This window comes from Microcebus murinus, chromosome 6 (genome assembly GCF_040939455.1).
Source record: "Microcebus murinus isolate Inina chromosome 6, M.murinus_Inina_mat1.0, whole genome shotgun sequence".
Taxonomy (NCBI): Eukaryota; Metazoa; Chordata; class Mammalia; order Primates; family Cheirogaleidae; genus Microcebus; species Microcebus murinus.
Genome location: NC_134109.1, coordinates 34241954 through 34261094, shown reverse-complemented (window position 1 = coordinate 34261094; position 19141 = coordinate 34241954). Strand labels below are relative to the sequence as shown.

At 38.5% G+C, this 19141-nt stretch overlaps 1 protein-coding gene, 1 long non-coding RNA gene and 1 pseudogene across 16 annotated transcripts in view; 1 reads left to right on the top strand and 2 right to left on the bottom strand.

The window, feature by feature from the left end:
* LOC105878366 (uncharacterized) overlaps positions 1-8849 on the bottom strand; it is a 70517-nt gene extending 61668 nt beyond the window's left edge. The window contains exon 1 of the long non-coding RNA XR_012919714.1: positions 7682-8849. This is a non-coding gene — a long non-coding RNA (uncharacterized LOC105878366). The remainder of the gene's footprint in view (positions 1-7681) is intronic.
* A 1545-nt stretch (positions 8850-10394) lies between these two features.
* Positions 10395-19141, top strand: part of GPHN (gephyrin) — a 540115-nt gene continuing 531368 nt past the window's right edge. For all 15 annotated transcript variants that reach the window (XM_020285734.2, XM_020285732.2, XM_076003938.1 and 12 more), the window contains exon 1: positions 10395-10623. In XM_020285734.2, coding sequence (XP_020141323.1) covers positions 10560-10623 — 64 coding nt within the window. In that variant the 5' untranslated portion in view covers positions 10395-10559. The remainder of the gene's footprint in view (positions 10624-19141) is intronic.
* LOC142871658 (uncharacterized) lies at positions 16258-16377 on the bottom strand (annotated as a pseudogene).

The window sequence follows — 19141 nt, the reverse complement described above, 5'->3', positions numbered from 1 at the left end:
GGATTTAATAGAGGCCCAGTAAATGATACTATATAAGGCCATGGAAAGTTAATTTCCAAGTCCCAGGTCTCTTGATGTCCTGCCTTATGTAAGTTACCACTGGATTATACCATAGTTTCTAAGATCATCAGGTATTTTCTTTTACTCTGATTAAATTGTCATTAATTCCCTATCTAGCTTATTTCATGCATTAGTTAACAAAAAAAAAGGGGAAGGTTGTCCAAAAAAAGGGAGGGCCCGGTTGCACATTAAAATTTTCCAGAATTTTTCATATGGGAAAGTTGATTTGTCACAAAATGCTTTATAATCTGTAGGAATTCCTTATACTATCTGGTAATGAGAAAAGCCAACTAATTCAAAATCTTTCTCCCTAGGTCAATTTAAACCTTTAAAGGTATATTTTTAAAAATGTACTTTTGGACTGGGAAAAGTTTACAAGAAATCACAGAATTTTGGCATTAGAAGGAACTGTAAGTAAATAAAAAGTTTCTTCACTTTACTTACACAAGAGGAAACACAGAAAAGGTATCAAAAAATCTCACAGTTAATTGGGGCCAGAGCTGGTTGCCAGAGGCTAGGTATTAATCCTGCCAGTTCATATTCCAATCTAACTCCTCCTATCTTTCTTCCTCTAACCACAAAAATAACAGGCTCTAAAGCTCTGAGATGATCAGTTCAATGTTCTACCAACCAAGTTAACTGAATATGTAATTTACATTCCGTTTTAAGCGATTGCTGTACTTTAATCCCTGAGAGATTTTGGCAGTCCTGAGAGATTTTCCAAGTCAATTGGATCAGACAGAGCAATAAGAAAAAAGGCAGGAATACAAAATCTAACTGTACCACTGACTACCTTGAACTAGTCATTTAACCTCAGGGCCTTAGATTCCCAATTTTAAAATTGGATTAAAAGAGAACCATTTGGAAGTTTTAAAATTATGTTATTTTTTACCACTACAATGGGTTTTGATTAGTGTATGATCTGTCCCTTTTATTTTATTTTATTTTTTTTGGTTAACTAATGTATGAAATAAACTAGTTTACTTGCTAGCTGAGGTTTGTAACTTCTTAAGAAACAAATCATTTACCATCCACAAAGTTTTGAAATTGTAAGTTCATTATGAGTCAGGCTTATCATCTTTTCTTCAAATTCTCCAAACCTTTCTATTTCTTCAAAACACAAAACTGAAATATTGTAGCCTTTTCTCCTACCTTATTTTTAATACTTTACATTGGATTCTGACTTTCACTTGTGGCAGTGCTAAGTTATCAGTTAGAGTGGCTGGGTATTCACAGGTGTCTGCATTTTGGTGAATTCAGGATATAGATCTCACCTTTGTGAGTACAAAAACATTTGGTCAACTTATCCAAAAGATCAGAGATTCATTCAAGCTACTTAAACTCCAAAGAGATTAACTGATATATTAATTTATTTTTTATTTTTTTATTTTTTACCCTGTTTAAAAAGTTTGAGATATATTAATTTAAATTACAGAGAGGCTATGCCTTCTAATCTGGTAGGAATATGTCTATATTTAGGATATTCCTATCTCCAAGTTATAAGAAACTGAATTAGTAATCAGAAAGCATTTGGAATTGAAATATCATTATTACAGTTTTATATGGACTCATAATATTCCAATTATGTTTCTCTGAAAATAAAATCCCTGATATACTTGACTGTACTTGAGAAATATTTTTCAATTTCAAGGTCAACTGAGGAAAAACTTTGTCCCATTATCAATACATTTTCAAACATAACTTTGGGTAGTACTGTTTTTGTGGCTTATCTCATTTATCTTGACTTTCTAGCTATTCAGAGGATATCTGCTAACATGTCACCCCCCAAAGTTGCCTTTTTGCAATGTGTTAGTTATGTTTGCCACACTTCTTTCCTAAATGAAATAAGGGCAACAACAGCTTGATACTTTCATCTTCGGTATAGAATTGCAATCATCAAACAGGGCAAGTGACATTTTGCCTTGTACTCTTAGATCCACACAAAAAAATCTATTTTTCGTGTTGTTTATGTGAGGTATGACCACCTTAGATGGTGCTTCTGTTTACAGGCAGAGGCTTTTGCAATCTGTTGTACACCAAGCCAAATTTCTAATAGCCTCTCTGGCACCTTGGGAGGAGTTTGCATTGCTACCAATTCAAAGTCCCTATTGCTTCATATGTTCTGCATTTAGTCATCAAATATTAGGAAATGGGAAGAAAACAAGCTTCTGTGTAAGAAAGGAAGAGTTTCTAACACAGAAAGTGTGCTCTGCAACCATTCAATCCCACAGCAGGAGTTACACAGGTGGATAAATATGAATTATAATTATTACATAGTAAAATGAGAATTTTCAGAATAACTGAAAAATCCATCTTCTCTGCTTAAGAACTCACTTATGCTTCCTAACATTTTGAATTTTTACTTAAGGTTTATTTTAAATATAAAACATGATATAAATGTTCCTATAAACCATATTTCCCCCAATTATTAGTCAATCTGGGGGGTGGAAAATGAAATTACTTAAGTTAACAAAATATTTTTGTTTTGTATATTGTTTTTATAGAAAAAATATTTTGCTGGGAAAGCTGGGCTTTAAGCTTTGGTTACATGGAAACCACTTAATAATAATTTAAGACAAGCATAATGCTTTTTTTTTTTTTTTTTTGAGAGAGAGTCTCGCTTTGTTGCCCAGGCTAGAGTGAGTGCCATGGCGTCAGCCTAGCTCACAGCAACCTCAAACTCCTGGGCTCAAGCAATCATGCTGCCTCAGCCTCCCGAGTAGCTGGGACTACAGGCATGCGTCACCATGCCTGGCTGATTTTTTCTATATATATTAATTGGTCAATTAATTTCTTTCTATTTATAGTAGAGACGGGTCTCGCTCTTGCTCAGGCTGGTTTTGAACTCCTGACCTCGAGCAATCTGCCCGCCTCGGCCTCCCAGAGTGCTAGAATTATAGGCGTGAGCCACCGCGCCTGGCCCATAATGCTTTTTTGATTTTTTAAAAAGTTTACTTAACTCAATCCATGTCAGTTTTTAAGCTTGGGACTATCTTTTCTTGACATCCAGACTGAGTCTTAAAAACTTTCAAGAAATCAAATAGCTTTTGGAGGCACTTAATATTACTTTCCCATTTAACAAATCTCACTTTCCTTTCCCTTATCTAATAGTCCTTCCTTTCTCTAAGAATACTGCCCTCTTCTTCTACAGTCTACTTTTTTTTTTTTTAATTATGGAGGGATAAAAATCAGTGCTTTCTTTAGAAATTAGAAAAACTTTTTGTTCCCGGTTTCCTTTTTTTTCCTGCTTCTTCCTTCTTTATTTTTTTAAGAGACAGGGTCTTGCTCTGTAGCCCAGGCTAGCGTGTAGTGGTGCCACTATAGCTTACTGCAATCTCAAACTCCTGGGCTCAAGCAATTCTGCCCCGTAAGCCTCCTGAGTAAACTAGGACTACACCTGGCTAGTTTTTTTTTTTTTTTTTAGTTCTGGAAATATATATATATATTTTTTTAATTTTTTTTTATTTTGGCATATTATGGGGGTACAGATTTTAAGGTTTCAATAAATGCCCATTTCCCCCCCTCCCCCCAAAAGTCTGAGTCTCCATCATGACCATCCCCCAGATGGTACACATCTCACTCATTATGTATGTATATACCCGCCCCCTCCCCCCTCCCACCTGCCCAATACCCTATTACTGTAGTACCTATGTGTCCCTTAGGTGCTACTCAGTTAATACCAGTTTGCTGGAGAATATATCTGGTGCTTGTTTTTCCATTCTTGGGATACTTCACTTAGTAGTATGGGTTCCAGCTCTAACCTAGTTTTTATTTTTGTAGAGATGGGTTTCATTATATTGCCCAGGCTGGTGTTTTCCTTGTATCAAATAAGCAGCCACATAAATAAATGGTGACCTACATTTCTAAACTGTCAGTACACACCTGGAAAGAACTTCTCTACCTTCTGAATATTAGTATGAGATTGTGTGGGTAGAATAAACTCTATAGTATGGTGGAGAGAAATGGGAGTCTATAAAAAGAGTTGAACTAACTGATAAGCTATCAGTGCATCAATCTCAGTCCATTTGGTAAAGGTGCGGCTCATCTCCATCCTCTGTCCGAATGTGTGACTGAGGCCTAAACAATCAAAAAATGCCACTCCTCTTGCTTTGGGGATTGGTACACAATCTAAATCTATGGCTTTCAATTTTGGTCTCAGGACCCTTTACATTCTTAAAAATTACTGAGGACTTTAAAGAGCTTTTGTTTATATAGGTGTATGTGTGTGTATATATATATAAATCTCAATATTTACTATATTAAAAATTTTAAATGTAAGAATATACAAGTATATGTTCCATTAGCTATCAGAGTGATAACATTACATATCATGTTGTCTTTGGAAAATTTCACTGTATCTAATGAGAAAATGAAAGTGAAAAGGCAAATAATGCCTTAGTATTAATATAAAAATCTTTTTGATCTTGTAGACCAGCAGTCCCCAACCTTTATGGCAACAGGTACTGGTTTCATGGAAGACAATTTTTTCATGGGGGTTGGGGCATGGAGCTCAGTTGGTGATGCACGGCCGGGTTCCTAACAGACCACAGACCAGTACAGGGTCATGCCTGAAGGCAGGGGATTGTAGTATTATAGACCATCTAAAAGGGTTTTGACAGGCCAGGTCCAGTGGCTCACACCTATAATCCTAGCACTCTGGGAGGCCGAGGCAGGAGGATCTCATGAGCTTAGGAATTCAAGACCAGCCTGAGCCCTGAGCAAGAGCAAGACCCTATCTCTACTAAAAATAGAAAACATTAGCCAGGCATGGTGGTATGTCCCTTGTAGTACCAGCTACTTGAGAGGCTGAGACAGGAGTACTGGTTGTGCTCAGGAGTTTGAGGCTGCTGTGAACTAGGCTGCTCTGCGGCACTCTAGGCCAGGCAACAAAGCAAGACTCTGTCTCTCTCAATCAATAAGAGGGTTTTGGGTCCCCAGACACGTTCAAGAACTACTGATCTAAATTATAGCCTAGAGAAGCCAATGCCACCAATGGCATCTTTGCCACCATGTAGGAAGAGCCAATGTGAGAATGAAGTCAACAAAGAAGAAAGCATAGCTGAAAAATGGCATCTTGGTAACATGGTTTCAGATCCTGAATCTAGCCAACGTGAAGCTATACACATTTCTGGACTTGCTAGCTGCATGAGTCAATGAATTCCTTTTGGTTTAAACTAGGATCAGTTATTTGCAAACAAAAATGTCCTCAGACATCTGCATTTCCAACTGGGGACTTCAGGAGAAGAAAGAAAGGATGGGAAAAATACAAAGGACCAGGGCATAAATTAATTATTCAAGCAGCAATCTGGGCAGCAGAGATATTAATTAAAAAGCCCAAGGAAAAGCTTAAATTTATTTTAATAAACATGACAGACACTGGAAAACACTGTCCTAGTAGTTCCCAAATAAGTGCCTCAGTTTCCATGGGCAATAAGAGGTGGCTCAGCTTACCTCACGTCACTAAGTGTTAACAAGGACATCAGAACTGAAAGCAAAATGCCAATTTGTTTTGAAGATACGAATAAATTTATCTCACTAGACTTTGGAAAATTTTAATTTAGAAAACTATTTCTGGGGAAAAAGCATTAGGTAACTTAGGTCAAATATAAAATATTTCCCCAGTAGTCTATTCTATAGACTTACATTTTCTTTGAATGTGTCTAATTTCTGACTCATAGCCTTTTTCCCTTTTTCTTTTTGAGACATGGTCTCACTCTGTTACCTGAGCTAGAGTGAAGTGCTGTAATCATAGTTTACTGCAACCTCTAACTCCTGGGTTCAAGCAATCTTCCTGCCTCAGGCCCCCAAGTAGCTGGGACTACAGGCTCATGCCACCATGTTCGGCTATTTTTCTATTTATTTATTTATCTTTTCCATAGAGATGGGGTCTCTGGTTTCACTCTTGCTCTAGCTGGTATCGAATTCCTGACCTTAAGTGATTCTCCTATCTCAGCCTCCCAAAGGGCTAAGATTACAGCATTAGCACCTGGCCTGAATCCTAGCTTTTAACGAAACCTTTGAACCTTCTTTCCTCATAGGCTGAATTTCTAATTTATATGTTTTCATGAAAATATATAGTAATGTAATCTATCACTGCCCATACTAGGTTGAATACCATCCCCCCTAAATTTAACATCCACTAGAACCTCAGAATATGATCTTACTTAGAAATAGGATTTTTGTATATAAACTTAGTTGAGTTCATATTACTGTGGGCCCTAAATCCCATGACTGAGCTAGTTATAAAAAAAGGTTTCTGAAGGTGTGTATATGAAGATACACACCAGGAAAAAGGCCATATAAAGTAGGCAGATTTTGGAGTGATGTCATGACAAGGCAAGGAAAGCTGAGGATTGTTGGCAATGACCAGAAGCTAGAAAGAGGCAAGGAAGGATTCTTCCTAGATCATTCACAGGGAGCATGGCTCTGCTGACACCTTGATTTTGGACTTCTAGCCTCCAGAGCCATGAGAGAATAAATTTGTTTTAAACCATCCAGTTTGTGACACAGTAATCCTAGGAAATGAATACAATCAATACCTAATTTGGCCAATTTAAAGTTCATCTAGACTACAATTTAGCTATCTTTGGAGGAAAAAGCTTAAAATCAACCAAAGCTTCACTTTCCACCCATTTTTTATTGTGGTAAAATATACATATATAAATTTACCATTTTCACCATATGGAAGTGTACAATTCAGTAGCATTAAGTATACAGTTGTCCTCCCTTATCTGTGGTTTGCTTTCCTCAGTTTCAGTTACTTGCTATCAACCCCAGTCCAAAAATAGATGAATGTAGTATAAGATGTTTTGAGAGAGACAGAGACCACATTCACATAACTTTTATTATAGGATATTGTTATAATTGTTCTACTTTATTATTAGTTATTGTTGTTAATCTCTTACTGTGACTACTTTATAGATTAAACTGTATCACAAGTATGTACCTATAGGAAAAAATAGTATATACATGCTCTGGTACTACCCAAGGTTTTAGGCATCCATGGGGGTGGGGAGGGTCTTGGAACAGATCCCTCTAGGATAAGAGGTGACTACTGTATTCAAAATGTTGCTTGTACTCATTTTAATGCTTTAATGGACTCTGTTTTAACTGTGGGCATCAGCTAATCAGGAAAGAGGCAAGAATGGAATAAGCCTTAGAGAAAGCATAATCCATTCCCAAATTCATTCTTGTCTACAATCTAGTGCTAATGAGGAGAGTCTGGCCCCAGAAAAGTCCATGAGATTTTGCCTTATTTACATTGAAATTGTGATTAACCACAGGAAAACTAAGAGTTAATTGAAGAGCTAAGGGTAAATATGCCAGTAGTAGAAAAAATTCAAAGTTAATTTCTACTGATAAAAGTTTCATCTTCAAAGTGCTAATCATTATGAAAGATGTTACTTATCTTTTATGTTGTCTCAGATGGTTAATGTAAACTCTTGTAGTTTTATTTTAAAACCATAAGAATGGAGAGAATAAATTTCTGGGCACTTTTAATTCTTTACACACAAACTGTCAAAACTTTTTCTACTTCTGGTCACCCCTACCCCTCCCCTCCCCCATGCCCTATGTTTTCTAAGACCTTTGTTGATATTTGGAAAATGCTACTCTTTCCTACCTTCCAGAAATTTTTCTTTGGTATAGTACTTGATTCCAGGATGAATTTTGAAGAAATGTCACACTGTAACAAGAGTAAAAGAATGTGTACATATTATAATATTCATTCAATAACCAGCAGTAAAAGGTCACATAAGACAGCAAGGTCAATGAATTTTTTCTATGTAAGTTTTGCTTTTTAAAGCTTGCTGAATTTGGGACAGATAAATACACTTGAGAAAAAATGTTGGAAGACAAGCATCTCTTATAACTTAGTTCTATTAATATTTTTAGCAATTTTTGTATTAACATTCAGCAAAAAATAACAAATGTTAACAAACCTCCATGCACTTTACAAAGCTTAATTCATATTCATCCTTCTCAAGTAAATTTTAGTGAATTTCATCATTACCTTTTTTATAGATGCAGAAAGTTAATCTCTTATCCTCTGCTATTTTGTGAAACAAAAGTGCCAGTTTCTTTCCATGAATAATTATAGAATATTCTAAGTTAAAATGTGCTTATTAGTCTACCACTTAGTGGGCACTTATTTAGTCTACCACCTTATTTAAAGGATGAAGGAAAAGGCCCAAGTTGGTTTAAGGTCACAGAACTTGTTAGTGGTTTAGAATTTATGTCTTTAAAAGTTCAGGTTATTTTCTAATCATTTAAAATTTAAGAGTACTGCAGAGAATAAAGTTAGAAAGGTAACTATAGAACCAACTATTTGGTTTTAACGTTTACTTTGAGATAAAGGAAATCATTTTCTTGGATGTACTTTCTCATCTGTATCTCTTATTTGAATCTAATTTAACAATCCCTTGGCCACAGGATCTCCAGCGATAATTACAGGAGTTGAGTTCAAGACCTGGCTAAAATTTTTAATCCACAGTCAACAATACTAGCAATACACATACTCCCTACCCCTCAAATTTGCTATTTTATCCCACATCAATTCCATCATCTCCTTTGTACTTCTCATTATTTAAAATGAAATATATAACTATGTGAATCCTCAGTCACAGGGTGAATAACTTCACATTCCAACTGGAACAATACAAAACTCATAATCAAATTGACTGAAATTTTTCTTTTCTTTTCTTTTTTGAGACAGAGTATCACTCTGTTGCCCAGGCTAGAGTGCCATGGCGTCAGCACAGCTCACAGCAACCTCAAACTCCTGGGCTCAAGCAATCCTTCTGCCTCAGCCTCCAGAATAGCTGGGACTACAGCCATGGGCCACCATGCCCAGTTAATTTTTTCTATATATTTTTAGTTGGCCAATTAATTTCTATTTTTAGTAGAGACGGGGTCTTGCTCTTGCTCAGGCTGGTTTCTAACTCCTGACCTTGATCCATCCTCCCACCTTGGCCTCCCAGAGTGCTAGGATTACAGGTGTGAGCCACCAGGCCCAGCCTGAGATTTTAATTGTGTACAAATGCTGATGATTATACATTTTTTAATAGTTCACTTTGCTTTTCATTTTTATGCTTCCAGGTTTTACCATGGCTGAAAAGAAGAAAAAAATATACATATATGACGTATAATTTTAAGTCAGAAGTTGAAAGGACCAGAAAGCTAATTAAGAAACCGACATAAAATAGCCACAGGTGATTAATAACACATTTTATGACAGGCACATGGAAATAAATAGCAACAAAAGCTATTTTCATGGTAATCTTATATCTCACAATTACTGAAAAGAAACTCAATTTCCATAGGAATTTATTGTGGTTCGGGTGGAACAAGTCCTCATTCCCTAAGTAGACAGATGCTTTTCATATAAAAGAACAGTTTGTGGAGAGAAGGCTTAATAAAGGCTATGAAACTCTGGGGCAGCAAGAGAAAGTGATGCCACTCAGGATGCCCTAGTCAGACTCCTAAGCTTCGCTTACGAGGATAGTCTCGTAGGTACTAACTTGGAGATGGAATCCTAAAGCCCCAGTGAGGCGGAAATCCTTCCTCAGAAAGCGCTGAGAAGCAAGCCGCTAAGATGTGGCGGGACAGGATACCTTCGCCCACCGCAGGCTCTCTGTTACAGTAGCCGCTGCTCTGTCACCCACGCAGCTTTCTCGGCCACCTCCAGTTTCCCCGGCGCATTCAGTGGGGTGGCCGGCCGCTCCAGAGAGCTGTGAGGAAAGGCCTGGCGTGCGAAGCCGCCTCGCTCCCCTCGCGGTCCCTCCTTAGAGGGGCTTGGCCGCCGGGAAGAGCCAGCCGAGCCGGCAGACAACGGGCCAGGAGCCAGGCTCGGCAGGGGATTGCTTCTGTCTGGGGCCCGGCTGAGGCTGCCTTCGTGCCTCGCGCGCACCCGCTCCGCGTTCCCCCAGCCAATCCGGTGCTACTCGCGCGCCCAGGAGCGCTCCCAGGTCCTACTCCGGCTGGGCCGGCTCCTTCCCGCTTCCAATACTCTGCCACCGAGCTCTCACTCCTCCCCTCACTCTCCACGAGTTCCACGCCTTGGGGTGTAGCTCCGCCCCTGTCCCCGAGTCCGCCTCCGCAACCTCCAGAGCGTGTGATCTCCTTTCCCCTCAGTCCAGCCATCCAGCCGCTTTGGGTCTCGCGCTCTGCAGAGCGGCCCGGTTTCTCTGGTTTCTCTCCTGCACCTTCGCGTGCTCTCCCCAGGCCACCGCGTCCCTCAACCCCAGCTCGCCTTCTCCTAGCCGGACTCAGGGTCGCGCGCCTTGACTCCGCCTCCTCCGCGGACCCGCGCACTCCCGGCGCGGCCTCTACCCAACGCAGGCCACCGTGCACTCTGCCGCCTCCCCCTCCTTCCCCGCTCGCCTCGCGCTCCCCGGGCTCCCTAGCTCTCGCGCTCTCCGAGGCGAGCGCGCTCCCGGCCCGCGCGCACCGGGCTCCGGCTTCTCCCGGCTCCTGTCAGTGCGGTGACTGCGCTGGGAAACATGGCGACCGAGGGAATGATCCTCACTAACCACGATCATCAAATCCGTGTCGGAGTCCTCACAGGTAACCGGGGGAGGAGGTCCGGGACTGCTGCGGCTACTGCCCCCGTCCGGCCTCAGGCTTCTTGCCTGAGGTGGCCCTTCTTTGCGGCCTCGGGAGGAGGAAAGGCTGAGGTGGGGGTCTGGGGGGGTGCATTTTACTACCGCTGAGAGCTGCTGGAGGTTGGGGGTGTTCCCGCGGGCCCCCCCGGGAGTTGGGGCCGACCCGGTGAGGTGTCAGGCTCCAGCACCTTCGCAGCCGAAGTCCCTGGCCCCCGGGGACCCAGGGGCCGGTGCGGCGGGCGCTGCGGGGCTCCGCGCTGCCGGTGCGGGCGGCGGGATCCTGGCTCCGCAGTCTGAAGCATGCCGCTCTCCGCCAGCCCAGGCTCATCCTCCGCGACGCTCTTCAGAGAGGGGGGAATCCCTTCTCCACCCCCTTTCTTTCCTTCCCCTCCCCCAACCCGGGCGGCCCCACGCCGTTGTAGCTAGCAGTACTTGCCCCGGGCACCGGCCGGACACGACTCCGGTGTTCCTTAGACGAAAGTGCTCCGCCTCCAGCTGCTCCTAGCGGGCCGGGCATCCCCTCAGCCACCCATGGGACACCCCTCGCCTCCCCTGGGAGGTTGAGGACCGGCTTGTGTCCGGACCTCGGAAAGTGTCTGCATTCTGCCTTTCCGAGCAAAGGGCCCGCTGACTGCCTTTTCATTTCCTTAGCGAGGACGGGCTGCAGCCTGAGGCCGGGGATCCTGTTCTTTTCACTTGAGAGGGAAGGATTCCCCCACTCGGTCTTTTTTCTGCCCCTCCCTTCTGGGAACCCCCGCACCCCCAGCCCCTGTGGATCGTCCCGAGGCTGGTGAGGAGCGCACTTTTCCCGGGTCGCGTCTCCCTCTTTCACGGAAGCCGTGTGTGCTCTGCATGTCTGATTCCGTTGCGTTGTATTTGGGTAATATCCCTCAGTTCGGCGATAGGCAGTTGCTGCAGGGCATGACTTCCAAGATGAATAGCAAGCCGATTTGTAAGGGGTTTCTGCTGTGGTTCTGTAGTTGCCAAGGTTTATGTGTAATTGAGTGGCGAGGCGGGGGTTAAAGAACTATATTTGGAATCAGAGAGCTTAGTTTGGAGTGAAGGAAATCCAAGACTGATGTGATTTCGGAAAATGAAGCGATGTAGCCGGGAATCCTAGTGTCTCCCTCACTTCTTTTTTAATTTTTTTCCTTGACAAATTCTGACAGCTTGAGACGGTGCTGGAGAAGGGACTAAATTAAATGAGACTTGCTTTTATTATTAGGTAGTAAAAAAATCTTTAAGATTGTCGGTAGGTACTGAATGTAAAGCTTAATTTAGCTGCTGAGTTTTATGAAAAGGTGATATCCATCGCCCCCTTTCCTCTCTTTTAAGTAAACAGATTGCCTTTCCCTGGTATTTTTTCCAGATATTAACAAGTGATTAATTGACTTTTTCTAATTGAAAGCCCCCGGGATAGAGAAACTAGTCTAAACCCGTCGCAGGGAAGGGAACTCCTTCAGGGGTTCTCTTCAGAAGACACGCTGTTCTCTTTTTTTGGTGCTGAAATTGTTTGCTTGTGTGAAGATTCAGTTATATCTCAGGGTTCTTGGGGTTGACATTGCTGATCTAGACGCAGGATGTAAAAGTGTATATATTCCATATCAAACCTCAACTTGCACTTTAAATTCTAGCCATGCTTTGAAAATGAGTACTGAGAGTGAAGTTTAATAGAAACCAAAATATGTCAAGCTGTCCATGGAAATAAAAGGCCATATGTTTAAAAGTTAAACAATAGAAATATTTTTTTAAAGAATATACATTTTTTTTTGCTTATTTAAGCTTTCTATAATAGTTTTATGTAATGAATCATCTTATTTTGGTGAAGTGACATAGTAGATAAGAGTGCTTTGAAAGATGCAGCCCTTATCTGGTATCCCTATAGTACAATGGGGCTAACACAACCGAAAAACAATGTATGTAATTATTACACAAAAATTGCCTAATATGTTGCCCTATGTGTTTGGGGGCTAAATGCTACAGGAATTCCATATTCAGATGGATTAGGAACAAATGTGACTACCTGAAGGAAGAATTTAGTACATTTACCAGAGTCCAGAAGAGCTGGCATTTTTAAGGGGAGCTGAAAGTCAGCAGCAGTCTTATAAATAAATTAATATGTAGTTGAGGATGTGACTCTTGAGCAGAATAGGAATGCATTGTAACAGCCTTGAAAAGCCCAGGTAGAATAGGTAGGTGGCATAGGCAAAATGTCAAGAAGAGACAATAACTTTGGCAGTGGAATTAAAGACAATGTGGAAACGCTATCTCATGAAAATAGGGTACAGTAGTCTAGGGGGAAAAAGTCAAGGGCCAGGAACAGGATGTAGCTGAAGGAATGAAAAAGAAGCTGCAGATTTGGAGGAAGTGGTAACAGAGGGCAATAGGATTTTATGATAAAATGGATATTTAAAGTCAGAAATAACTCTGAGGCTTTTTCTTGAAAAGTTATCAATGTTAATATTATCTGCTATGATGGAGCCTGGAAACATGGAGAAGAATCAGAGCAAAGAGCACCAATCCTCAGTCTGTGAATAGCGGATTTTATTAAAAACAACTCAATTTCTAGGGACTTGACATTCCATGTGATTTTGGGGGAAAAACATACAAAAATGAAGCTATGTTGTACAATTTTGTGTATTCTAGAACTTCAAGTGTTGCAGTTTTACTATGTAAAATTATTCTTTACTGAATTAAGTACTATAATTTCATACTTAAGAACATTGAGTTGAGAGGCCACACTTAAAACTACAGTTTTTTATGTTATAATTTGTGGCTCTCTTAAAGGTGGAGGGCTTGTTTTTATAAAATCTCCTGGGTATGCTTCACAGTAATGATTTTAAGTATTTTATCTAAATCTCCTTTACAAAGGTAGTAGAAAGTGTGATCTCCCCATCCATACAGTTTACAATCTGTTAGATAGTATTTTGGTGAAACTGTATTGCCATTTCTAAAGTCTTTAATTGACTTCTTTGTAACATTATTGGTTACCTGTTGAAAGATGTTTGTACTTTGAAACTTTTCATTCTCTAGATGTTTTGTTATCTTCATTTCAGTTATGAATTTGGCAGATAAAATACAGTCTATTGAAATTTCTCATCAAACTCATTAACTGTATTAGAATTTTTAAAGAATAATGGTAGAAAGGGAAATATTTAGCAAAGGCTTTTTTGTTTGCTTGACTATCTTGAATTATTTAGGATTTAGAAGTCAGATTATGATAATATAACATGGATATTCTAGTTATACTAATTGTTTTTTTAATCAGGAAAACAAGAACATGCATATATATATAAATAAGGTATACATGGAAATGTTTTATGTTGAGGATTATTGTCTATCTCTAAGGTCAATATTTTTATTAGTAATTATGTTGATTTGCCAAAAATGAAGGTTATATGATATTTGATGACCTAAGTTTTTGTTTTTAATATTTTTGTGTCTAATGTTCTCTACTTCTATTACTATTTATAGCCAAATCTAAAGATAATGTAACATAAAACAAATAAACATGAATTTTTTGAACAGCTTCAGTAGTCAGCCTTAATAATTACATAACAGGCTCACTATATCTCAAGGATGTCAGTTTTTACATACTTTTCTCTGTTTTAAAAGAAGCTGTTTATCAAGGCAGCACATTAGTTCTACCACTGTAGAAGCTCCACAAAAAGATTACCAGGAAAATAATGAATACATGTATGTATACAATGTAGAATCAGATAGGTATGTTCTATTGGCTATTTAATATCACATTAGCTAGCCACTGCTAATGTTTGGTAGCAAGGTACTTAGCTAAATGTGATAATCCATTGCCTAAATTTTCACTAACAGTGGTGTGAATGAGAAAAAGATACAAATTTGGGGGACAGGACATTTGGTAAAATCCTATTTTTGGTTTAATATACATTTCTATTGCACTAAGCTGTTGATTTGAAACAAATGTAAGAGTGGGAAATAAAGATTAGAGAAAAAGCTAATTGTAAACTAGGACACCAAAAATATTGCAATAACATGTAGGGAGTATTTCATTCATTCATAAATAAAGTCATTTAAAATATTCAGAAACTGAGTTCTAAGCCAAGATGCTCCTAATATATCTCTGGAATTGTTCAGTGTTAAAGTATTTATTTTATTTCATTCTTCAAACTGATCTTTATATATTATGTGTCAGTATCATTTTCTGAAAAATAAATTTATTAATAAGGATATATAAATATATCTTTTTTTTTTTTTGAGGGTAGATGTTGTCACTAAGTAGGCAAATCACTATTGCAAACAAAACCTGAATCCTACCAAGTGGAATTTGTGTGTTAGGGCAAACTTAGCTATTTTTTTTTTTTTTTTTTTGGTATATGTTTTTTGTTATTGATCTATATGACTACTGTTAAAAAGAAACCTATTTCAGGGCCGGGCGCTGTGGCTCACGCCTGTAATCCTAGCTCTTGGGAGGCCGAGGCGGGCGGATTGCTCAAGGTCAGGAGTTCAAAACCAGCCTGAGCAAGAGCGAGACCCCGTCTCTACTATAAATAGAAAGAAATTAATTGGCCAACTGATATATATATAAAAAAATTAGCCGGGCATGGTGGTGCATGCCTGTAGTCCCAGCTACTCGGGAGGCTGAGGCAGAAGGATCACTCAAGCCCAGGAGTTTGAGGTTGCTGTGAGCTAGGCTGACGCCACGGCACTCACTCTAGCCTGGACAACAAAGTGAGACTCTGTCGCAAAAAAAAAAAAAAAAAAAAAAAAAAGAAACCTATTTCTCAAGCTAGATCATTCTTTCATGAATTTTTGGTTGGAAGCAATGTATTAGAGAATTAAATGTTTAGTCACAAGTAGGAAAATGTTAAATTAATTTCTAATGAATATGTTTGATACTGTCATCACTGTTCAAAGATTTTATGAAGTACTAAAAGTACTAGTTGCTACATAGTAAGAGTTTAACTATATTAAAAACACATTGCTGTTTGACTATTAGAGTGGAAGTGATGAATGAGAGTCTGTTTTAACTTACTGGTGATAGATTCCTTGTTAAGTTGAACAGGGTGCTTTTTTGAAACAATCTAGTAATGTAGATAAAATCTGTACTCTGCTTTTGTAAATAGTATTGGAAAACAATGAAGCATATTTGGAATTTGAGATGTTAAAAAAAGAGATACTGAAAAATAACGTAATAAAACCACAAAGGATTTCTTCCTTCACATCTGGGCAGAGAAGATGAATACCAAGGAAGAAAAAAAAGATTATTTAACCTTTTTTTTTTTTAAGCCTGCAGACCCAAAGTTACAGATTTAACCTTCTTAAAAGTAATTGGGGCTGTAGTCAATAGGAATGACATGTAATCTTACTTTCATTAAAAAGTTCTTTTGACTACCTCTCAAAAAAAAAAATGTCTAACAAAGTATTGCCAAGGAGAAGCTCTATCCAGGTTGTTTAATGAATTCATAAACTAGTTTGTATTTAATCAATTCATCTTAACTAAGTAAGTAGAACTTCTTAAAATTTTTGTGATTAAAGTAACTCCAACGACTTTAACAGTAACTTTGCCAGTATTTATACATTTTGAAAGAGCTGGATTAAAACTATTGTACTTTATTAAAAAAATTTTTTTTCCTATGGAATCTGTCATGAATTTGCATATCATCCTTGTGCAGGGACCATGCTAATCTTCTCTGTATCATTCGAATTTAGTATATGTACTGCTGAACCAAGCAAAAACTGTTGTACTTTAAAAATATTTTTTAATTTCAGAAATAAAGGAGCAAGGAAATGAGATGCGGTGAAAGAAGTGTTACCATAATTTGGGCACTGCTTCACAAATTGGGGTACATGGCATTGTGTCAAGGGATACTCCAAAGGTTGAGAATCTAAGCTGTGGGAACAAACATAATCATTTTTGAAGTATAATTTCACTGGAAACTATATTTAAATCACTTTAATTTTAAGATAAGCATAAGTAAATTAGGCACAGAGTATAGAATTCACGTGAGCTTTTAAGATAAAATCAGAGACTCAAAGAAATTTCAAGTGAGCCCATTATATTTCAATTGAATTCCAGACTTCATTCTTCTTTGTTATTGGTACTTTGGCAAAAAAAACATGTAAGGAGCACGGGGTCACAGAACACTGGAAGACCCATGTTCTAATGCTAGTCTAGCTAGTAAAGTTTTTTTAACTGGAGCATATTACATAACTCTCTCATCTTTTCTTATCACTAAAATGAAGAAATCATTCTCTAAGATCACGTCAGGCTCTTGTTGCAATGTATGTTTCCACTTTTAGCATTCTGACCAGCTGGAAAGAGAAATATAGGATATTAGACTTCATTTTTTCCTGTGTTTACAATGGGAATGATTATGGGTGAGGAGTATGATGTACATAAAAATGCAAGATAATAAGTAATGGAAGAAACCATCAAATTTTCTGAAATTAGTTCTATCATTATAAACTGAAGGGTAAAATTTAGATTTTTTTAAAGAAATTTTTGTGGCATTAATCTTCTTTCTGTTATTGGTAGTCTTACACTTAGTTTCAGAGTTAGCTCAGGCTTCACTTACTCAACAAAATCTTTCCTAGGAATTATTCTCTTCAATGATGTCTTTCTTTTTTCTCCTACAGTGTTTATAAACGTTGTCTATACTCTGTTATGTATTTGTGGAGGCTGCATGCAGGGGTCCTCAAACTTTTTAAACAGGGGACCAGTTCACTGTCCCTCAGACTGTTGGCGGCCGCTGGAGAGTGCAGCTCACATTCCACACATGCGCACTGTGGGCACGGGACAAGTCAGCTACTAAGCAGGACAGGCAGCAGCGTCAAAAACACCTGGTGGGCCGGATAAATGTCCTCGGTGGGCTGCATGTGGCCTGTGGGCAGTAGTTTGAGGACCCCTGCTGCATGGTATAGTTAAAAAAGACTTTGGAGTCAGAGAGTCTTGGATTTCATACCCTGATTTGTCCTTTATTTTGGGAAGTCATTTAGCCTCTCCAAATTTTAGTTTTCTTCTCCAAAATGAAGATGGCAACATCTACTTCACAGAGTTTTAAGAACTGAGATAATGTATGTGAAGATGCCGAGCATCTATGTTTAACTTGGAGCACATACACAATAATAATCTTTCGTTCATTCCTTCTTTGTTTGTTGCTCTGGAGCAATTTGCTAGCAGTTTCATGTATTCACATCTTATTTAAAGTAGATCTTAAGGTTCTGGAAGCAGGTGATTGTGTTCTTTGCTCCTCTTGTGCCCTTTTTTCCCCATAGTGTCTATTAATGAAGTAATTGCATAGAAGGTGTTTAATAAAAAATTGGAGTATGAAATTTATATAGTACATTAGGAAGCAGCTACTCAGAAACATTTAGCTAAACTAGAATTTGGCTGCAATTAATAAAATGGTATTTGGGATAGATGAAGAGGGATTAAGTATTTTTTAAAAGCTATATATTCCTGATAACTGGGTGATATTAATAATGCTGTGTATTTGAGATGTTTTATCATATCAAATTTCATATATTGCTTTAATTTATGGGTATAATTTATATGAGAATTATTTTGGAGCACTGTAATTTGGTATTATCTTAAAAACTAAAAAATTGAAATTATAGGTCAAAAAAATTGAAAATGCCGTATGTCGATGATTAATTCTGCTGATCAAAATAGCACTACCAGGAGTCAAAAGTTATACCTCTTCTACCACTTTCAAGACACTCAACCACATTTTACTTCAATTTCCTTAGCTTTAAGTTGGGGTAATTATGCTTACCTTACCAAACTAATGCAACGAAGAAAAGAAATGATGTATTTAATATTCAGCTCTGTGTGCCAAGCCCATAGCAAGTAAGACAAGTTCAGTCCTTATTATCTTGGATTTTATATTCTAGCACTAACATGAAAACATTATTCAGTCAGGTTGGATATTGACAAATTCATGCTTCATTTATGTTGCATTTCAAGGAATAAAGTACTTCTATATTTTAGCTTTTATGTACATAACTTAAGTATAAGAACCAAAACTGTTTTTATTTTAAGCCATTTTTGAAACAGAATTTTAAGCTACTACATATTTCCTAATTTCTAAGTGAAGGTAATTGAACATAATTTTTTTTGTTTAATCCAAGTTTAAATAATTATAGCTAGGATTTATTAGGCACTTATGTTCTATTTGTGCTAAGCGTGTTGGTTATGTTATTTAATCTTTACAATTTTATAAGATACTATCGCATTCCTTTTACACGGACCAAGGAGTAGAGAGTTTAAGTAACTTGTTCAAGATTACAGCACTGGAAAAGCCAGACAACTAAAAATATATAGAAAAAATTAGCCGGGCATGGTGGCACATGCCTGTAGTCCCAGCTACTGGGGAGGCTGAGGCAGAAGGATCGCTTGAGCCCAGGAGTTTGAGGTTGCTGTGAGCTAGGCCTATGCCACAGCACTCTAGCCAGGGCAACAGAGTGAGACTCTATCTCAAAAAAAAAAAAAAAACAAAAAC